Below are 22,191 nucleotides of genomic sequence, written 5' to 3'. Positions count from 1 at the left end.
GCACATTAAACATGTAAAAAGCATTCCCGTAGGAAAAGAGGGTTACCTTTCAAGAAAAGGAAAGGAAATTAAACAGGTTAGATCATTAGTTACAGTTAACTATGTTTACATGCCTCTCATGAATGTAAAAATAGAGAAATGGAACCGCTCTGCATACACTTCATTTTGTTGTAATCTCTCAGCAAAAGCATGCATATTATCATCTTTAATGAGAGCCTTTTCTGATATTATAAATAATCAGAATTCCTGTTGAGGTTCTCAGACTGGATACAAATTATTGGAAAACTAAGTGCTCAGCTTGGGGAGAAAGATTATCTTCTATGGTGCCTTGCACTGTATTGGTCATACTAGTTTATAGGGACAGGTGGGCATGTGCCTTTTATATGAAAATGCAATCTGCTCTCTTGGCAGTCCTCTAATGAAAAAATTGTTGCAAGTGCAACAGCCTGGTCTCTTGAGGAGTTGTCTTGTGTCTGCTGTTTTTTCTGTCATCGGAAGGCCTCCATCCCTTCTTCTCCCTCCCAACCCTCTATCTGCAGTGCCCGCCCCAGCCCCTGCATCTGCTAAACCACTCCTGACAGCTCTGCAGTAGTTCGCATCTTTCCTTGATCCCTAATTACCATTTGGTCAAAAAGAGGTGTGGTACAGTGGCTTTGGTGTTGCTTGGCTTGCTCTGGGGACTAGGCAGAAAATGAGCACCTGAGCTCAGAGCAGCTCTCTGCTACCAGGGAGCGTGGGTTTGTCTCTTCTACCGTCCAACAGCTTTGATGAAACTTAGTGGTGCACACTTTGTGTGAGACCCTCACTGAGCCTCGCCACTTGTCTGAAACTGGTCCGTGGGCAGGGTGGTTTTGCAGTAGGGTAGAGAAGGGGCTTAGGGAAAGCAAGGAGCTGAGTAAATGTCTGAGCCAAAGCAGGAGCTCTTCCTGTGGTTTTACTTTCTTGTAGCCATGATGCAGTACTTCCTGATTGCCTTTCAGATGTGGACCATAAAGCTTTTCTTCTTGCTTTGAAGGGGCGGGGATAGAATTAGTATTTAATATTATGGAAAATAACTTCTCTCAAATTTTTCTCTGGTAACAGCAGTAGGAGATTTCTTAATGCCTCTAGAGTTAGAACAGTGATCTAAATGTCACTTTCATTTTTAATCAGGGGTTTTATGTTACTTCATCACTTATGAGTCTCTGTTTTCCTGCAAGACACTATGGATAAAAGGACCAGAATTTCCAGCATATATTTTCAGTAGACATTACTTTGAGGTCATTGACCCTCTACATACAGTGAACTTCAGGTTTTCTGTCTGTTGAAATTTCAATAAATAATAATTTGTGCTCTATTGGCTCATATTTTTATGAGTTAATGTAATATGCTTTTCATAATCAAAGAATTTACAGTGTTAAAAGATGGTTGTCAGAGCTGAGTTCTCATATACCTGTGATAGTTGAAATACTTGGATGGCACTGGACCTGCTTTTACTCTTGGAACTCAAGACAGTGATGGAAAATGGGAGTGAGATTCTAATGGTCTGCCTAAAATTGTGCCTGTAAATGCTGAGGGTTCATGCTGTTCATTTTTCACCCATTCAGTACATCACTGTTTGTTCAACAGTTTCCTACAACTGTAAGAGTTTATGCTGGTTTAACATGTACTTTCCTTACAAGTGTTACAAACTATAGGTTCCTGAAACAGCTTTTATGGAGTTTTGATCTCAGTCATTAACTTCTTCCAGCTGATGCATAATCTTTCTGTAATAGGATGAGTATCCATTCTTTTTCTCATTAGAATGTATGAAATTTAATAAAAACATTTGGGAAGTAAGCACAGACAACTTTTTTTTTGTGTAAGCTGAATCTTCACCAAGGTGTGAATCAGGTATAAAAGGGATAATGAAATTGTAACAAATTCATTTGTTCTTTTAGCCACTTCCCCAATATTACCTCCTTCTGCTTTCACTAAACTGTTTTCTGTGGGATGTGCTTAACTCCTCCTCTCCTGCATCAAGAAACAAACAAGCCAGATTTTTCCCACTCTTCTGCTTTCCCTCCTCCCCACAATCTTCAGTGGAATACCTAATCTTTGACCATCTTTTCTAATCTGTGCTAGAAGTCAAGTTCCCCCTCTGCAGCATTTCAAGCCTCTGCTTTTCCTTTTTTTCCAAAAGACCAAATGGCTCATCTGTTCCTTTTTCATCTTTTCTTTTGACTCTTAAAATTGTCTTGTGAGGTTGTCAAAGACAAGTGGATTACAAGAGCAGCATGCTTTGCCTTTGCAGTTTCTGCAGCAGTCTCTCTGGTGCTATGGATGGTGCAGCATTGTCTTGAATGTGAAGCATGGAACCATTTTAATCATACAATCTACAGAGAGATTGAGTGAGGGTTTCAAAGCAGCATTCTTTTATTTGTGGTATTTCTCTTGTGCATCTCGATGTGTGTTTGCCTGCAGTGTGGGGGATTTTTATGTATCTCTTGTGAAGCGCTAAGCACAGAGATGGCTGTTTGGGATTGGGGTTTTTTTCCTTTTATTAAACCTTTTTGTGACAAAAAAATTTTAGAGCTGGAAGTAATTAATCTGTAATTAGGCAAGATGCCAGTGCAGAGAGAATGAAACAAAGTTTAGATTAAATGCAAGTAACCTTGAAAGAAACAGACATTATTTGTTTGAGGAGACCTAAGCAGGTAGTTATTGTATAAGCTGGTTTGCAGTTGTGTGTGGTGGACTTAAAACATATGTCAAGTGCCTCATCTACTGCCTTGTCATGGCTGTGAATGCATCCCCTGTCACTGTACCATTCTTCATGCCAAGTAGTCATTGCTTTTAGCTTTGTCAAGTTTGGATTTTATAAAAAGAGAGAAAGGAAGTGTATTTCCACAGCGCTGCGATTGAAGGCTTTCACATCTGTTGGTTTGTGACCCGCAGATTTACCCTGAACATTGCAAAGGAGCCGAAAACTTGGAGCAGAGTTTGGTTTCTGTTCTGTTTTGAAAAATCTTATGTGACTAACACTCACATGGGTATCTGAAAATGGATGCAATGTATGCATAGGATTTTTGTGGGGATGTTTTTTGTGTGTGTATGTTTTCATCTGCTGCTCCTTAAGTTTCATGTTGGGGGATTTTAAATAATTGTATTTTTTAAAAAGCTTGAGTTCAGCTTAGTAATTGCATACAGAGGTATTATGGCTGTCTTTCATGGTAGATACCTGCTGAGATAAAGCTAAAGCAGCAAGTGGTGCAGTGAGTAGGCTTGAACTTTTGTAATAATTCATAATTTAGACAAATAATAAATTTTGACAATGGAAAGCTTAAAGACCATTGAGTATTAGATTCAGTTATTTTTTCTTTTTTGTGTGGCTTTTTTCTATTAAAATCCTCAAACTTGTAAATATCCTATGTTTCTCACTACTTCCCACACTTAGGAAACCCTATTGCCAAATTAAGAGTGGAAACAGGAATCTGTTTATGAGTAGAAATGGTCTGGGAGAGCTTTTAGGCACATGCAGGGCCTCAGGAGCTGCGCTTCCCTGCCTCAGCTGGCTGGTTTTGTGATAGTCTCCTACCATGTGACAGTGCTCTCCTCCTGCTGCATGGCTTCTCTGGAGTCTTTAGGCCAGTGGATGCACCCCTGATCCTATCCCAATCGATGTTTCTGTGTAGCCTCTCAGGAGACAACAGGTTCAAGGGTCTGGGCCAACTCCCATCTAGTTGTAGGTGTTTAGAAGTAATCGCTCTCCTGATCTAACTTCCTATAACTCACTGTGGTCACTGACTTCTGTGTTAAACCAGCAGCAGTCGTTTCTTGGACGCCACAAACGTAAGTTCCCACCGGAGTGCCCTACTCGATACCTGCAACCACGGATGTTCTTGCAACTGTGTTACAGGATGTGATCACCTAGGAAGATGACAGAAGTTAATTCTCTTAGTAGGAGTCATGCATGCATCAAGCCCTGCTTGTTTCTTGTTAGGCAGCGTGCCAGCCCTGCTGTGTTACATCCAGTGCTTTGCCCTGGGAGCTCTAATGCATCTCTGTGGGGCAGCAGGGAGAACTGTTTCTCCCCTTGGCACACACTGCATTAGGTTTTATAGTATTCCAGTTGACCTTCTTAGAGTCCTAAGTTAATGCTTTCCAAGAATATGTGGCGAACTGTCAGCAGGCAGGTGAGCTCTGAGGATTTTTTTGGTTTCATTTATTTGCTGGAAGCAATAGTTACTGAATGAGAGCTCTATAGATGATAGGCTCTGCTCTTTTGTATGCTTGCCTCTGTTAACTCGGGAGTACAACTAAGATTTAGTCTAGATGTTCTGCAGTATCCAAAAATCCCTTTGCAGTGGCTCATACAGTCTTAGTGCTCTCACTTTTTCGTATTCCTAAGTAGTCTGGTATTTAAATGAGACCTGGTGCAACAAAATGGTGTCCTGGTCTTGTCCTCTATCCATAACTCTCTGTCCTTTTATTACCAGTGGTTTTTTCTCTCTGCAGCATCTGGATTTTTTTTAATGTTGCTGGGGAGTTGCTGTTATTTCTTCCTTTTTTGCAAAAAAACTAGAGGGTGTAGATTTAGTTACAGTCAAGCTTCGTCTCAAGATGTTTCAGTCTAAGTAAGGTTTAATGTATAACATTTTGTTTTACAAAAAGAACAAGCAGCAAAGCCTCCAGCATCAAAAGATGGCAGCATTTGTTATCAACCAACTTGATAAGCCGTCTGTGAACAGATTCCCTAAATCACCATGAGAAGTCTTTAAACCTTTATTTATTCCATAAATATTTTTATAATAATAATTTAAAAATACTAAATATTTATTAGTATTTACAAGTCCAGTATGTTGAAGACAGGAGTTCCCCATCGCTACTTTCCCACAACTAATATACTTGTTTTTAAATTACATGTTTTTCAATACAAAACTTCCTTAAAAGGCTGTGTCCAGGAGTTTGGCTTATTAATATCTTGATAGGAATTCATCTAAATTACATTACTGGCTGCTCTGTTGCCAATGTGCTGTTGGCTGAAAATTAGCTCTTATCATAGGTAGTTCCTTATTTAACCTCAGGTGGCAAATACCAGTCAAAACTGACCACTGTTGCAAGCTTGAACCTTCATTTAGGGAATCCACTGACACAGTGCATGGGAGGAGGTCAGCTTGCTGGGCAGTTTGATTTCTTCCCTTACCCAGTGAACTTGGTGACAGCAAAATCCTCCTCTCAGAAAACCGAGTGCCTAATACTTTGTAAGGAGATTTACAAGGAGGTCTTTATCCACAGAGTTTTGCAAGGAGATTTTATCCTGACATTTGGGGAAACACTTGTTGCAAACTAGGCCAGTAAGTAAGCAAGGAAACACCTGATTTTGGAAGAGTCTGAAGCCAAACATGAAGAAGGTGCCTGAATAGCAATGCAGGTCCCTCCCGGCTGCTGACCGTTCTCACTGCGGGATGAAGGTTCAGGTCTGCAGGTCACAGCAGCTGTGTCTGGAATTTTTGTTCTCCATGAACTGACACCTCTGCCCTCCTGCTATCATACCTCACAGCTGTGTGGAATGGGTAAATAAAGACTGTTGCTTATTGTCATCTGTCTGGTGTAAAAGTAAAAGGATTTACTAGTAATGTCCTGAGCCATAAGACAGCTTTGAGTGACATTTATACTCAAGGCAGTTATTGACTGGCAGTCACAAAATGCAAATTAGTGTTCTTTTTATCAAAAAGAATTGGTAAATTGTTAATTACTTGAAAAATACTGTTATGAAAATGTATGTTGGTTGAGTGGGATTTTTGCTTGCCTTAGTTTTTGCTTTAAATATACTCTCAGTTTCTGGTATGACCTGCAGAACACCTAATCTTGTGCAGGATGTGTAAGACAGCTCTGTATAACATCATGATACTGGCAGTTTGTCAACACTAGGTGATTATCCTGTTTGTCACTCCTATCTCTTGCAAGTGTCCTAGTAGTGTCAACTACAGAACCACTGGAGTTACTCCCAACACAAAAAGCATTTTCAGATGTGCAGATACTTGAGTGTAGTGTTACTGTGAGCTTGATCTGGCCAGTCTGAGGATAAATACCTCTCCTTCAAGTGTAAGTATAATTAATTTGTGGTGTGGACATTACCTAGCTCCACTCAGATGCTTCTGAGTTTCCATGCCTTTCTGTCAATTCTGTTTTTTCCTATTCTCTGATGTGCCGGAGGGAGCAGAGCTCACTGACTGATGCAAGTAAGAGCCCTCTTTGTCTTTCAAGAGGAAACCAGGCTTTCTTTTGGCTCTGTCTGATAGCATAAAGGCAATATTGGAAGAAATTTATGCACAGCACTTCCATGCTACTGAGCACTAAAGCGGTTAGGAAAAAGCCGGATTTTTGGTAAAGAATTAAATGAAGTCCAGTAGTATGAGTAACCAGCTGAAGAAAGTGTGTAGAAGTAATGCTAGGGTTTAAAATAAATCAAAATGCAAATAGAATGAGCAGTGTCAATAGTGATTAAATAGCTGAAGAAAATCAAGTTACTTTAGGGGGTTTTTGAGCAATTATGGTAAATTGAAAGTGAGTAGTGCTTATTGGGGAATAGGGCTTCTCAGGGACAGCAGACCTGGTACATTGCTGGAGCTGGATGCTAACTTCATATGTAGAAAAAGCCTTTAGTTATTTGGGCTGATACATCTCTTAATACACTAGAGTTGGTACAGACGCAAGTGTGGGTCTGAGGCTGAGACCTGGCGGCACTTCCTTCTGCAAGCTGACCAGGTGTAACTCTTGGTTTTGAAATAGTTTAAAAAGTGCAGGCACCCTTGCTGAGAAGACCATTAGGAGACCTTTGGTATAACTTTCAAGAATGTTTTGTAGATGCAGAGGCAAAGAACCATCTGTAGGATTTTGTGGGTTCCAGAAGTCAGCTGCCTTTGTAGCTATGTTTTTGAACTGTGAAAGTGGTAGCACAGAATTCACTGTTCCCATAATACATGGCAGAAATGTTCCCAGTTGTCATAGCTAAACTCATTGCTAAATGTAACTCAGTACCCAAGAAGTATCTTGCATTGGTTATGGTAATTTCTGCTGTAGACTGTTTGTATTTATGCATATACTCTCTGCATTGAGGCTGAAAAGACCTTGGCTAAATAAAAAGCTGCTTTATTATTGTGATAAGAGAATATTTTCTGGGCAGCAAGCCCCTGGCTGCTCTAAATTACTTGTTCTAGCGAAAGAATCATGTTCATATTGTTTAAACCATAAAACAAATCATAACAACGGCTGTTAACAAATAACAGAAACATTCTGCAGTGCAGCTTGAACTGCCTTATTTGAAATATTAATTCATTTTATCTGTCCGTGTGATGATGCTTCTTTGAATTCTGTAGCAGTGGGCATGGTGATCATGAGCTTGGGAAATGTGGTCATAAAACACAGACCATTCCTCTTTGTACCAGAGTGTCTCTTCCCTCGCTGCATTTTCTTCCTGCTTTCTCCTCCCACCCCACATTTCTCACACACGCACTACCTGCAGTGCCTTTGAAGGCATCATCTTCTGATCACTTGAAGTCACAAGGCAACTCTCTCGAGTGCTCTTGCTGAGCACGGGGTGTGTGAGGATTTTGGGCTTTGGCTTTAAAGCATTGGCATCCCTGACAGCATTTCTTTCCCCTCTCATGACTGTGCATGACCCAGGACAGTGAGAGGCCACTCACTGCCATTCCCCCTTCAGCCCTGCAATGCCCTGCTGTTTGTGGTCACACAGACTTGCCTTCACTGGTAGCTCAAATATGACCCCAAGTGTCTGTGAAGGCGAGTGCTCTCTCTTGCGGTTTGTCTGCCGGGGGGAGTGGGTAGATGGTTAAGAGGGGTAACTTTATGCACCCTAGCAGCAAGAATTGTCCACCACAGGTCATACCGCTGAGACAAGCGTAGTGTTAGACCTGGCTTATGGTGCAGCCATGCTGCAGCCCAGCCCCAGGCAGTGCTGCTGCTGAGGGACATGGTGTGGCAATGTGACTCCTCATGCTGGCTCAGCACAAAGGGCTGTGGAGCCACTTCTGCAGCACCATTCTATAAAATGTTGCTTTCTGAATTCCCTGGCAGTGCACTGGGAGTGGGGAAACCTGTGTCCTATTCCTGGATAGCTGAAGTTGAAATATATCAGTCTAGCACCATATGAAGGTAAAACATATAGCTTCAAATTCATATTCAATGAGTTCATATAGCTCAAATTTCTGCAGAGGACATTCATGGTGGCTGTTGCAGTGGTTGAGTCCACTGCAGGAATGACCAAGGAGCCACAGAGCCCCAAAACAGTGGAGGTCTGCTGGTGGGCAGGCTCAGAGGTCTAAGACCACCCCCTCTTTACCCCTTTTAAGTCCATGTTCTAGATAGTTCTCCTTTCCTTCATACCCCACTGGTTCCCGGCTCCCTTGTTCCACCCCTCGCCTTCCCCAGTGGTCACTGTCCTGTCACCCCACGTCCTCTCCACCCCCTGGCCCCCAAAGGATAGGCTCTGATGTTGTGCCCTCCCCCGATGCCGATCCAGATTAAAACCCCGGACCCCTCAGTGTTCTGTGTTCTTTGTCCCTGGGTCCCTTCGAGCGGGGACCTCAATAAACCCCTCGGAATGCCATACAAAGGACCCCTCCTGCCTCTTTGACCCCGGCGACGCAGCTCCCAGCAGGAGCTGTCCGGCTCTGTGTGTGAGAGTGGCTGTGAATATCCACCAACTACTGTGGGTCAGAGTGTGCCCAAGCGTGTTCGTGCTGCAGCCCCCGAGCAGCTCTGGTGGGAGGCAATCAGGACGGACGCAACGCTCTTTCCGCCCTCCCACGCGCATCGCGTCAGGTGGCAATTGAGTATGTGGTTGCTGGACCCCCAGAGCCTTTTAGCAGGGACCTGGCAGCATCTTCCTGCGTTGGCTTTTGACTACATGATTCTGTCAACTCAGTCATCTTGAGTCATTTGTCTAAAACAACTCCCAGCTGTTAAGGGAGGAGAGCACCTAGTGGGTGCCTGCCAGTTGGGAAATAAGAAATAGCTCAGTGGAAAGGTCACAGAATTAAGGCTTTTAGAGAACAGTGGAGAAGTGCTAAGGTCTTCGTGTTCTGTTGCTGCCCTGTAACAGAAGCCAAATGAGTATTTGCTCAAGGAAATTTACTCACTGTCCTGCTTGTATCAGTAGTGTTTCTACCGGCTTCTTGTGAGTGATTAAGGTCTGCATTTGCAAGTGGAAATTATGTAACCATTAATCTAAGTTACACTTTCAATAAAATGCCATTTTCTGAACAAATTGAACGCGTGAGATGATGTCAGTGGTGCTTGCCTTTGCAGGCAGGGCAGTGCCTGTGGGGGGTTTCTGTTGAACTTCAGTACCGGTAACTTCTGGATAGATATGTCTGTATGTGCGTGTGTGTATATACACACATACGTATGTTTATTTATTTATTATTTATTTTTATCCTTTTCCTTAAAAGCTGAGAAAAGTTAAGGCTATGCATCTGGTGAAGGGATGCAATTGCACATTTATCGCTCCTTCTTCCCACCCTTGAGGAATGTCAGCCAAAAAGTGAATGTTACTTTGAAATTTGTGGAAAGACTGTAATAACCGAAGTGTGACTCCTGCTAAGAGCCATTGTGGGCGTGGATGGGGAAATAAGCATAGCACTTCCGTAACAAGATCAGTTCTTGTCCTTTGCTGTAGTTCTATATTAGTTGGATTTCTTCCTCTGCAGGAAGCATATCTAGCTATGGTTGGAACATGCCTTTTAGGGGAGTAAGAAGATGTGATGGGGGGGAGTTTGTTCCAAGCTTGAAGGCAAATGTCTTGTCTTTTAGCATGCCTCTTGCAAGGTCTTGGGAGATCATTGCACCTCTTTGCCTCAGAATAGAGAGATTTGGTTTTTTCCTATTATGCAGTGACTTGGAAGATGCTTGAACACTTCATAGCAACCCTGAAAATAAGCCTGAAACTAAAAGCAAACCAGCTCCCTAACATATTTTTTTTTCAGAGATGAGATATTCTGAGAGGTTTCCTTGAAGCAGCTTTAAAAATGCTCCAAAACTTTTTGAAGCTGACATTTCTATCAGTTCACACTCCAAGAGGAATGCTTCCAACAAATGACATTTTCCCCCAGTTTCATTTGTTATACAGCTAATGATGTCCCTGTGTCTGCAGGATTGTTTCCTGTGATAAACTGTAGGCTTCTGCCTCTTTCATTCTTGTGACCTAGGTGAGATGAAAGATAACAGACAACAATTTGAGGAAGAGTATCTAGGAAAGTGTAACAAGCAACTGGGGTCATGAAGGAAAAAGTGTCTTTGCTGCCAGGGGTCATGCTAGGCATCTAAATCAAAACTAAGACAACTTTTTCCTCTGTGAAAGTCAAACATGCAATTTCTGCTTGTCCCCTAAGTGGACGGGGTTTTAAAGTACATTTGAATCCAGCCTAATAAAGGCTGTATGGTGTATTTTGGAGGTAGTATTCTGTAGAAAGTGATCCCATATACTTCAAATTGTGTGCTTCATCTTGCAGGGACCCCAAAACATTGGGAGGTCCAGTGTGTAAGCTGCTCAGTGGACCAGCTGTGACAGCATGTTGCTCCTGTATGTCCCTTGGCAAGCTGCAGCAGCATGAAGTTCAGTGTAGGCCTGCCTACCTCTCTTTACAAGCAGGTTTGCTGCACTCCTTCCTTAGACTGATTTTGGAAACCCTGAGGTAGCCGAGGCACTGCAGTCAGACAGACAGGGCTTGTTCACTTTGTTTGACTCCCTTGGTGCTATAGCACTGAGAGGTTGAATCCTTTTAAATTCTGAGGCCAGAGTGAAAATTCCGTGTGCCCGAGCATGCACGTGCCTGCTTCTGAGCTCTTTGCATTGAAGTAAACTGCAGCTTTCACTGTTTAGTCATGTTTTACCCTTCCCTACCACTATCTTTCTAGAACTTCTTAAGTTCTTCTCACAAAACCGGAAACGTAATACTAAGAAACCAATCCAAAGGATATTTTCCTTTTGTAGTTGAGCAATAGACTGATGTGGCAATATATTTTACAATCCTCAAAAGAGCAGCTGTTTTACACCACTTATGTTTCTGAATTATGGACAGTTTGTGTCAATTGCAGTGCTTAAGGCACTAACTTTTGCTGATGCATCTATCTAGTGTATAGTGCTGTTGCATCCTGAGGTTAACATATAAATCATAAGCAGTGTTTATTTTGTTTAAAAAAAAAATCAATATGCAAAAAGGCAGTGCTGCCTTGGGATTTTTCCCCCATCACATGCCCCAAACAAGAAACAATGTTTTAAAAATGTTTGAAGTGAAAATGGTACTAATTTAGCAGAAGCTGGCAGCAATATCTAAACATCAGAAGCAGTAGAGGAGAAAAGTGATAGGGAGCAAACTTGTAACTACAAGCCAGGGATGGGGCCCACAATGGCAATGTCATGTTCTGCAAGTTTTTTTCCCCCTGAAGTAGAGTTCAAAAGCTAGAATTGATTTCTTGATGGTACAAAGCTTCCTGTTAGATGGCTGGCCTAGCAAATACTTAAAAGTCTTTTTTACATAACGATTGACTGTTAACTTATGTGAAGGAAGGCTTTGCTTTGTAGTATAAAGATCCTGTAAAACTGTTCATGTGCCATCTGCTGAGTGAATTTGGTCTAGTAGGGTTGCTGTTCATTTAATCTACTTGGCAATGGGCATTAGAACAGTGAAAAGGACAGAAACAGAAACATTTAACTTGCATGAGCCTCTGAGACAGAAGACAACAGGGCATTTTTTATTTCATTTGAGGATGTTAAGACAGGATGAAAGTCACAAGTATTTCCATGTTGGCTTTTACCTCAAACTACAGGAGTTTCTCGAACAAAAATTGTTCTACGCAGTCCAATAACTGCATTCTAACCTAAAGGACCTATGTATGAAAGAGGAATTATCTTCCTGGTGCTGTGAAGCTTTAATTAATTTTTTGAAGGTTATTTAAGGATTTTTTGGGTGAAGTTTCACATGTGATAAAATACTATCTTTTTCTTTTTGTCTTGTTTTTGCTTGTACAACCTGTTCATTATTTTGAGTCTTCAAACATCAGATTTGGCTCACAGTTTTGTTTTGTGCTGAGAGCAGAAAGGAGGCTACAAATTAAGGAGTGCTTTAACCAGAATTACTTACAAAATTATTTCCTGAAGTTTTACGGGTAGCAATGTTCTCCCACCCCCAAGAGAGGATAATTAAGAACTTTTTTATATTTCTTGTCCAAGGAAATACATGTTTATGAATGTGTGCAAAGGTGTTTTCCTAAGATATGAGAAGCCAAAAACAAAGCTAAATCTAAAGTACTTTTAATATTTTTTTAAGTTGAGCAAACAGCCATACTCTGCAAGCTTATTTTCCTTTTCACTTTTTAAATAATTTTTATCTTCTCCTTGCATTGTTGAAAACATTCTAACTGGAGAAATAACACACTAGTAAAATTTTATGCAAAAATGCTCACAGGATTTGCTTTAAAAATAATTTGACTTCTGAAGCATGCAGTGGAGTTTCGGACAGAAACGCGGGAGCAGGCTGTGCAAGTATGCGTAGCTAATGTGAAATGAAGCTGTTCTTTAGGATTGACCTCCTTGAATTTGAAGCCAACATTGTTCTATTCCAAATGGTAATTTCTTCCTTCTTTAGGTGGAAGGAACCAGAACCTTTTCCATTAACTTCACAGAGGCTTCTGTGTACAGACAGAGGGTGGATATTTGATGGAAAGGGAGGGTGGCAAGAAAGAAGGAAAAAACCCTAAAGCATGTCTGAACAAAAAGGGGTCATCCATACATTGAGATATCGTCTCATTATGCCTCTTGTTGCCCATAAAAAGAGGCATGGTTGTGTAATATAGTTGCAGACCCTTTCCCTGTAGGTATCTACAGATAAGTGACAAATGCCACCTCTGTAACAAAGCAGCCCTTCAGAAGGAAGTCTGCAATGCACACTCAAGCCCTGCAGATTTAAGACTCTAGTGTGCATCTGGAAAAACCTCTTCTGAACTGTTACACAGGTTAATGACAGTAGAAATGTCAGAGCTGGGAGAGAAGAAGCAATGTGTAGTGAGGTAAACTGCAGGAGGCACGGTGTGCTCTATTAAGATTTTGCTCATGCTGGTGACCAGAAGCTTAAATTTACTGTGTAAGATGGAGTCAGGAAGGATCCTTTCCTCATTGAGGTTCAGTAATTCAGTGTCCGAGGAAGAGGTCCAGCAAGGGAAGTGATATGAACACAGCAACCAGCGAGTACAGCAGCTCTCTGTTCAGCATCATACCTGAACTGATAAACTAAGTGTGAAGGTTTTGGAGAAGCCTGAGGGCAGGAAGATGTACTAGCCAGGCAGTATACAAGGTAGATTTGAACAATGGAATTTGCTGTTGGCATAAAAGGAGATGAGGCTATAGGAGATAAGGAGGTGGAGAGATTTTAACTATGCCTGAAGAATTCAGGTCACGGGGAAAAAAAGCAAAAAATAGTATGCAACAGGAAGAGAGAAGTGGGGGGAAGAAATTAAGAGAAGGAAGTAGGTTACATGTAACAGTTTCACAGGGATTTCTGTAGGAGCTTTAATTTGCTTTTCTGCTTTCCAGTGCTGTTGACTATGAAAAATTAGTTAGGTGCATATAGGAAGGGGAATAAGCATAATATCTGTCTAATTATTGTCTGTGGAGTGTGCTCACTTCATTAGCGCAGGGAACTGCATCCCTTCAGCTCTTCCAGTAACTCACCAAGTATGGGCGAGGGCTGGCAGGAGGAACACTGACTCCTGTTTTACCCCGGTCTTGGGTGGGGAGGCCCTGCTAACACCTGAAGTATGCTTTGGAACAAGTCAACTGCCTCATAGATCTCACTTTTAGCCAAACATTTAATTCTGTATGAATTTACTTAACAATTTTTTTTTCTCTTCCAGTTACTATTTCTTCAACTGCAGAAAAAGGTAATTTTTAAATTTTTTTATGAATATGTGAATAGGTGCTTTGCATGCAAATCCTAAGGGACATAGAGTTTAAATGTACTCCTTTATGTGTGAGCTCTGTGTAGTGAGTGGATTAGTGCTAAGAAACAAGGTAAATATTGTACAGTTGAGCCTGTTTTGTTTCTAATACCACAAACTTGGGATGATGACAAGACCTGTGACTAATGCAAGTAATGCCACTATGATTTAAGTTTGCAATTATTTTTAAATGGGTACCTGCTAAAAGCAGAAAAAGGAGAAGAGAGAAGGAACTGTTGCAGATCCAGAATTCTGTTTTCTGTTTAGGCCTGTGGCCTGAAAGACTTCTGAAAGAGGATTAATTCTTGTTATAGTGCTTAATATTTTCCAAACAGCTTACCAAATTCCTCAGAATCCCATTCTTAAGGAGTAGTTAGAATTGTGCAAAACACAACCATTTCAAAAGTGGCCGCACATTATAATTTTAAATTTCCAGGTCAAGTGTTTGAGGCCTTGTTTTGAGAAATTTTAATATTCATATTGGCTTTAGCAAGTATATGCCACAGCAGGTGGTCATACACAGGATAGAGATACAAACTAAGAAAAAAAAATTCTATCATATTATTGCTGGGTTATTTATTTGGGAGATCATTTCAGCTTATGGGGGAGCACAAGTGGTAGATTAAGCACAGATTTGTACTTTAACCGTCTACAGACGGCTGTTTCAGACTGGTAAGAGGTTCTCATCTCTTAAATATTTTGCAAAAGAGCACAGAACTGGAAGCTAATCTAGCAGTTTTCTTCCCAGTGAATATCTACCAGAACACTGTAAAAAGAAGGACTCTTGATGGAAGTTGTTGTTTTTCAACTTCTAATGGAGAGCTGAAAGAGTAGGAAAATCTTCAAAATAAACTGTAAGCCATTCAAGGTGTGAGCTTGTGTTACATTGGATTTTTTCATCCCATTTCACAGCTGGGCTTTACATAGACTTCACAAAATTCTGCAAGTTGCTGCTGTGCTTGCCGTTGACTTGTAGATGAATAAGTTTTACGTTCTAATTTCTTCTGGAAAGGCAAGATCCATGTCTCAGTTAAGGAAACCTGGCAATGTTTTTGTCACATAGTCAGAGCTCTATTTCAAATGCAGTGCCTATCTGACTGAAACAGGTTCTTCTAAATCTACCAGAGAAGGAAAATGTGAGATTAATTAATGAGAGTGACCGTATCACTGGAACCTGTTAGGCTCTTAATAGCCGTCTCCTGCATGCTGCTTGCACCTCCCATTCTGAACCATGTCATAGGCATCCTGTATGCGTAAATTTATCAACCATGAAGGTTGATTTTAAAATGAGATGTGAAGTCTTTTTTTGTTTGAAAAGAAAGCTGGCATAAGTTTTCTAAAATTCTTAAAAGCCAGCTTGTGATAGCCAGGAATCAAGATCAGAAGAGTCAAAAGACCAAAGTACCAGGAACATTGCTATGCAAATCAATAACATGCATCTTAGCAAGTGTATTTTGCTCCATATTTTGGTGTAATAAGTACGCAGCAAAATGATTTGAATATAACAGCAACTTTTGATTGAACTAGTGGCAATTTCTTCACCCCATTAAGGTTCATTTTTTCTTTGTAATTTTATATTCTTGTCCAGTTTTATATCCGTTAGGATAGGGGAATAAAGTCAACTCTGAATCTCTGTTAACAGTATAATATACTACTGTTATGTATTATTGCCTCCCTGTAATCTGACTCTGCCTTGGAAGTAGTATTAAAAATTATTCAGAAAAGAATGTTAAGGGCAAATCTTAGGAGGGCTTAGCATATTTTAGAAGAATTCTGAAAGCATGTCTTAAGACACTGTCTTCCTGAAGCCATAAATTACGGTATAGTATGCATCAGTGCCTTTAAAAAGAATTGACTTCACTTGGTCGCAGCATGGCACTGAGAATCCTGGATTGCCTTAGTTTAGCCAAGACTTCCCTTGTGACTGAGTCTGGCTAAACTGGCAGATACTGGGGTTTGAGATTTTTGTTGTATTTTTTATCTAGCTTGTAATTACAAGAAAATGAACTGACTAGGAATGAATCTGGTTTACATTTGTACTGGAAACAGATGCAAGATGCTTCAGGGAGTAGTCTGTAGAGGAGCTACTGATACCCAAAGTGGTGGGTAGGTGGAGTGCTAAAGTAAAGCTGTCAAAAATGGTATCTTCCCTCCCTCTCATTTCCTGGGGAGCACTGACAGGACAGTTATGTGTAATCACAGTAGGAGTGGCAACATGGGAGTAGGAAAAGAAGCAAGAATTTATTCAGAGTGAAGTCAGTATGGACTGCCAGTTGCAGGTTCTTTCCCTGGATGGTGCCCGTCACTGGCAACTGAGTACTGACCCTTGGTTTTTAATGATGGTGACAGATTGCAAGATCTCAGTTACATGAAGAGTACAAGAGCACTTTAATAGCTGCCTCTATCTAATAAATACTGGTAGCACTGGCACAGATCTGTACCCTTCACACAGCCAGCCGTGGTCCCTGTTATTCTGTGTTTTTTAGGGGCATTTACAGCCTGTGACAAAGCTTTGAGGTTCTGCTGTTTGATGCATTGTGTGTGCACTAAAAATAATCCTTCAAAAGAATCTTAATTCTGGGGTGATTTTTGTGGACAGAATAGAACTGTTTACTGTGTGAGTTTTGCTGTGCCTTGCCCTCCCCTGTATCTCATTTCCTCTTTCCTTCTATTCAATTTCTCTCACCCTCTTTTCCACCTAAGTTCTGGTGTGTGCCACTGATTCCACTCCAGTTTCACATCCTTCTCTCCTCTCTTCCAAACCATTTTCTCATGCTTTAATTGCTTAACCACGTGTTTGAATGTACAGTATGTTTTTAATGAAAGACAATTCCTAATTATGTAGTGCCTACTACAGTAATACACAAGTTCTTTCCTATTAGGAGACAGTTTTAAGATTACTTTAGAAAAAGGTTTTGTTTGTTGCATTTTCAGTCAGCTCCACAGCTGAAAATCTGCCAAATCTGCCTCTAAGGTTGGAGGAATCAGAGGCAAAAGTAAAAAGCATAATTATCTGAAGAAAGCTCAAATGCAGTTTTTTGTTTTCATTGCAATAAACAGTGAAAATCGTGAAAGATGATAAATTAAAGCCGTGTCTTCTGTGACTGTGCACAAGCATTTTCTGAGCTGTTGGAAGTTCCCAAAGTTTTGAACCTTTTTTGCCCTCCATGAAGTACATCATGCAGCTTCTTAGAGGACTCTATCTGTACAGAAAAGTAGGTCAAGTTTCCTACTTACTGCAAGTGAAGATAATATAAATATTTAATATGACTTTTCTAAGACTTGCAGTTCTGGCACAGCTGATCTGTTTCCTCTTGACAAGTGATAAAAGAAACCATTAGAGGAAACAAGAGTGGAAGGAGCTTCCTGGGTCATAAGGTCTGGATTTCTGGTCTTTAACACAGCCATATAACACAGACTCATTAGTAAATCAATTGAGCTCCCTGCTAAAGCCAGCTACATTTTGTTGCCACTGTGACTATAATAGGACTTTTCCAGTTTGTATTTCTCAGGTGATTTGAAAGAAGATAATAAAAATCTTTAACTCACAGCTGGCATGACTGGAGTGCAGTACTCTCCAAACCCCTGTTTGGGGATTTTTACTGTCATTGATGTCCAGTGCCTTCTGTAATGGCACAGTACTGTGCTGTTTCTATTAGAAGTAGAAATTACGTTGAATTATGTAGGTCAGTAAGTAATCAAGTACTGTGTGATAATCTAGAACAGAATTACAGTGTCATCTTTATTCAAAAAGGTTAGTCACTTACATGCCAGAAGTGAGGATGTGAGGCTGTGTTCAGTTCTGGGGTTTGGGGGTTTGAGGTTTTTTTGTTTTGGTTGGTTGGTTGTTTGGTGGGGGTGGTTTTGTTTTGTGGGGGCTTTTTTTTTGTGGTTTATTTTGTTTGGTTGGTTTTTGGGGGGTGGGTTTTGTCGATTTGTTTTTTCCTTCAAAATCTGTTTTGGAAAGTTCAGCAAGGCCAAGTGCAAGGTCCTGCGTGAGTCAGGACAATCCCAAACACAAGTACAGGCTGGGCAGAGAATGAATTGAGAAGCAGCCCTGGGGGAGAAAGACATAGGGGTTGATGAGAAGCCCCAGTGGCTCAGCAGCATGTGCTCGCAGCCCAGAAGGCCAGAGGTGTCCTGGGCTGCATCCAAAGCAGCGTGGGCAGCAGGGCCTGGGAGGGGATTCTGCCCCTCTGCTCTGCTCTGGTGAGACCCCACCTGCAGTGCTGCATCCGGCTCTGGGGTCCCAGCACAGAAAAGGCATGGATCTGTTGGAGTGAGTCCAGAGGAGGCTACAAAGATAATCAGAGGAATGAAGCACCTCTCCAGCTGAAGACAGGCTGAGGGAGCTGGGGCTTGTCATCCTGGAGAACAGAAGGTTCCAGGGAGACCTAATAGCACCTTCCAGTACCTGAAGGGGACTACAGGAGTGCTGGGGAGAGATGTGTTACAGGGGCACGGAGTGATAGGACAAGGGGGGAATCACTTCAAACTGAAAGAGGGCACATTTAAATTAGGTATTAGGAAGGAATTCTTTATTGTGTGAATGGCGAGGCAGAAGCAAAGGTTGCTCAGAGAAGTTGTGGGTGCTCCATCCCTGGAAGCATTCAAGGTCATTTTGTGAATCTATGATAAAAATAATATTTCCTTGAGGTAGAACAGCTATCACATTTGGGGAGTGAGGGTGGGTGTTGAATTTTTTTTAAGTGAACAGTCCTAGAGTGCTAAGTGTAGTTATTTAGCCCTCCTCAAAGATCAGGAGGTTTGTTTCTTGTTCTTTTCAGCTATATTCACCGAATTCTTATTTGTATTTTATTGCAGTTGTCTACCTTGTGGTTTTTCATCTGTCATTTGTCATGTTTGTATGGTCCTATGGGAAGACAATTTTCACATCTCCTGCAACCCCCTCTAATGAGGTAAATACAACGTTAGAAGAAGTGTCAATGCCTTTTTTATAAATAGCTGAACAGTTTTCAGTGATGAAATTTGTTTGCAGTACTGTGTGATTCACCTTGCCCTTCTCATTATCTAAAATAGAACAGCATGACAGTGCATCATGAATGAAAATGATCAAGTTACTCTTAAAATACCATATGCTTTGTGTAATGACATTTCCTTATATGAAATGTGTGTTTAAATCATCACAAGTTTGGCAGTCTTGTACAGTGCTATGCTATGAAGTAGCTTGCTTGAAGCCTGAAATTTTTAAAACTGGTAAACGAAATGCGGTGACGACATTTTTATATTTCCTTTTTAGGCAGTTTGGACCTTTGTTTGGGTAAGAAAGGATAGCAATGCAATGTATACTTACGACCTTTAGGACTGAACCCACTTATTAAGCAAGGGTTAAGGTTTAGGAACATTGAGACGTGACTACATAAAGAAGCTTTATATAATGGCAAAAGAATGCATGATGACTGTAAGAAGTTGTGTTTTGAAAAAGAACCATATTAATTCCAATAAGCCTGAGATGGAATATCTTGTTTTCTATTTTCTGTAATGTGTGTGTATGTAGGGATTAAATACTGGCACTGAATTTAAAATACTGCCCTTCTCTTCCTTGTTTTTACAAGGCTTTGAGACTGCCTAAACTGTTTGAGGCATAGGTTGCTCTGTGGGGGTTGAATTTTTATTCTGTTTTTGGCAAGACTGACATTCAGTGCTAATGTCAACCTTAAACATTCTTGAGAAGAGTTATTCCCATGCTTCAAAGAAAAAGCAAACACTGCACTGTAGTGCTCAATTATGGTTTAGAGATCTGTATGTTAAAGCTATAGAATATAAAGTGTAAAAAGCTAAACACTATTCTGCTGTTTAGCTAAGCAAAAAGTCTAAATGAAGCTGTTGAAGGGTCTGGAGAGTAAGTCCTGTGAGGAGCAGCTGAGGGAGCTGGGGGTGTTTAGCCTGGAGAAAAGGAGGCTCAGGGGGGACCTTGTCACTCTCTACAGCTGCCTGAAAGGAGGCTGTAGCCAGGTGGGGGTTGGCCTCTTCTCCCAGGTAACAAGTGGCAGGATGAGAGGAAATGGCCTCAAGTTGCACCAGGGGAGGTCTGGAATGAATTCTAGGAAAAATTTCTTCACTGAAGGGCTTGTTGTCAAGCACTGGAACAGGCTGCCCAGAGAAGTGGCTGTATCCCCATCCCTGGAGGTTTTAAAACATGTATAGATGTGGAATTCGGGGATGTGGTTTAGTGGTAGACTTGGCAGTGCTGGGTTAATGGCTGGGCTTCATGACCTCAGATGTGTTTTCCAACCAAAATGATTCTATGATTCTATGAATTGCTAAACCTAAAAATTCAAAGGGGCTTGTCTTCAGGGTAATTTGTTTTTGCTTTCTCTGGGATGGTTTTGCAGGAAAATTGTAAAGTTAAGCAGATTAAGTAATTAAAATATGGTTGAAATGGTGTTATTCTAAGTTTTATAAAGCTGTATGAACTAGAGCTGCTCTTAATGCTAATGCCTAGTAACTTTTACTGTCTGCTTGAATTCTTCATTAATAGCAAACTTATTCTGACAGTAGTTTTCCTGTAGTTAGAGTGATTATGTAGCAGGCTTTTTGTATTCAGCAAGTGAAAGGGATGGCTTGGGCATATGGCACGTAATGAATTTTTTGTATATTAACTGTGGAGATAGATCAGATGTAATAAAATTTTCTTCTACAGCTAGCTTTAAACAGAAAAAAAGAAGGGAAAAAAGACTATTCCACCATAACAGCAAAAAAACACTCAAAAAAATTTTGAAAAGCAAAAAGCCAACCAAATTAAAAACCCTGCACCACTTTTTCTGTCTCTGGGAAAATCCCTTCTGTTCATGTACCAGTGAGTAATTTATGCTGGTTATACTTAAAAACAAACATGACTTCAGAATCTTTCCATTGTGTGAGAGTGTAAACGTATATATTTTTAGTCATTCAAATTGGCCATTCTTGCAAAACAAATAGCATCCTGTGATCTTACTATTGAACTAAAAAAAAGATTCTGCAGCTGCTGTTGTCTTAGTGTAATCCCTGTACATTTGTCCTAAGAAAGAACAATCAGCATTATACAAGATCCAGAAAGAGGAAGGAAACAAAGGGATTCTTTCTGTTTTCAATAAGAACTGCTGGAACCTCATTGGGAATTCTGTTTGCTATGTGGTAACAGACAACTTTTGATGTCTTTTAACATATCCTGCTATTTTCCTAAGAGACTGTGGTCTCATGGCCCTGTTAAGTTCTGAAATTAGAACAGAAATGTAGCTTTTCAGAAAACCAAAATCCTATCCAGGATTTTTGGAGTAATACTATGATGTTATGTGGACAAATTTAAAAGGTTTTAAATATTGTTATTTGGTTCCTTTTCTATTCACTCATTGGTTTGCCTTGAAATGTCATCTAGAGGGAGTACTCGTGTTTCTTGCAACCGCTGCTTGATTGCAGGTCACAGAGACCTGGGTCACCCAGCAGACTCACAAGGGTAGTAGGGATTAAGGTGTTTTGCACCACTGTTTGCTGGAATGATGTTTCACATCTGTCTTAAACTTTTGATGTGAGCGTCTCCAGTTTTCATACTTGAATAAATATCTGAGTGATTAAATGTAAATAATGAGGTCAAACTCTTGGTGATGGCTGAAATGTTAAACTTTAATTTCATCCTTCGCATAGATTAATTCTAGTGTCTGGTTATTTAAAAGGGTATTATTTAAACATGTTTCATGTTTCACCCTTGAAGGGTAGGTAGGCTCAATTACTGGGATGATACTATATGTGACAGGAGGCTTAACTAGATTCTGTGAGCTATGAGGCATCTTGCTTGCATTCTGGGTTAGGAAATAGCACAGGGAAATTGCAGCAATGTCTTACTGCTTCCTCCTTTCTGTAAGTGGAGTCTTCGTTGTTGCTTACCAACTGACTGTAATCCAGAAGAGGAAAAAGTACAAGATGAGGGGAAAATCCATGTGAACTAATCATGCACATGTTTTTGGTAGGAAAATACGGTCATAATAAATCACACTAAGCCCGTTTTTGTTCCAGCTGCACACATAGCATTTTCCACTCTTTACCATGAATGCTTTGTGTATGTGCTCATAAAGAGGGCTCTTGTAGTCCATGCAGGAAGCTCGGAGTTTAGAAGTGCTTCAGAACAGAAAAATACCAAAGAAAATAGCAATTTCAGCCCCTGCTGCACAGGGCCTTGTCAGCATGCTGTGTTTTGTGGGCCTTACTGGTAAATAC

The 22,191-nt window shown here is 40.7% G+C and overlaps 1 protein-coding gene across 6 annotated transcripts in view; it reads left to right on the top strand.

Moving 5' to 3' along the window:
- The window catches only part of ZDHHC20 (zinc finger DHHC-type palmitoyltransferase 20), a 50,032-nt gene that overhangs the window by 4,657 nt on the left and 23,184 nt on the right, over positions 1–22,191 (top strand). For all 6 annotated transcript variants that reach the window (XM_042023944.1, XM_042023943.1, XM_042023946.1 and 3 more), the window contains exons 2-3: positions 13,894–13,920; positions 18,802–18,896. In XM_042023944.1, the coding sequence (XP_041879878.1) occupies positions 13,894–13,920; positions 18,802–18,896 (122 nt within the window). The remainder of the gene's footprint in view (positions 1–13,893; positions 13,921–18,801; positions 18,897–22,191) is intronic.

This window comes from Corvus kubaryi, unplaced genomic scaffold (genome assembly GCF_017639235.1).
Source record: "Corvus kubaryi isolate FWS band 111438036 unplaced genomic scaffold, C.kubaryi_AGA036_p1.0 37256, whole genome shotgun sequence".
Classification (NCBI taxonomy): Eukaryota; Metazoa; Chordata; class Aves; order Passeriformes; family Corvidae; genus Corvus; species Corvus kubaryi.
The sequence above is the reverse complement of the archived record's forward strand: the minus strand, read 5'-3'. Positions and strand labels throughout refer to the sequence as shown.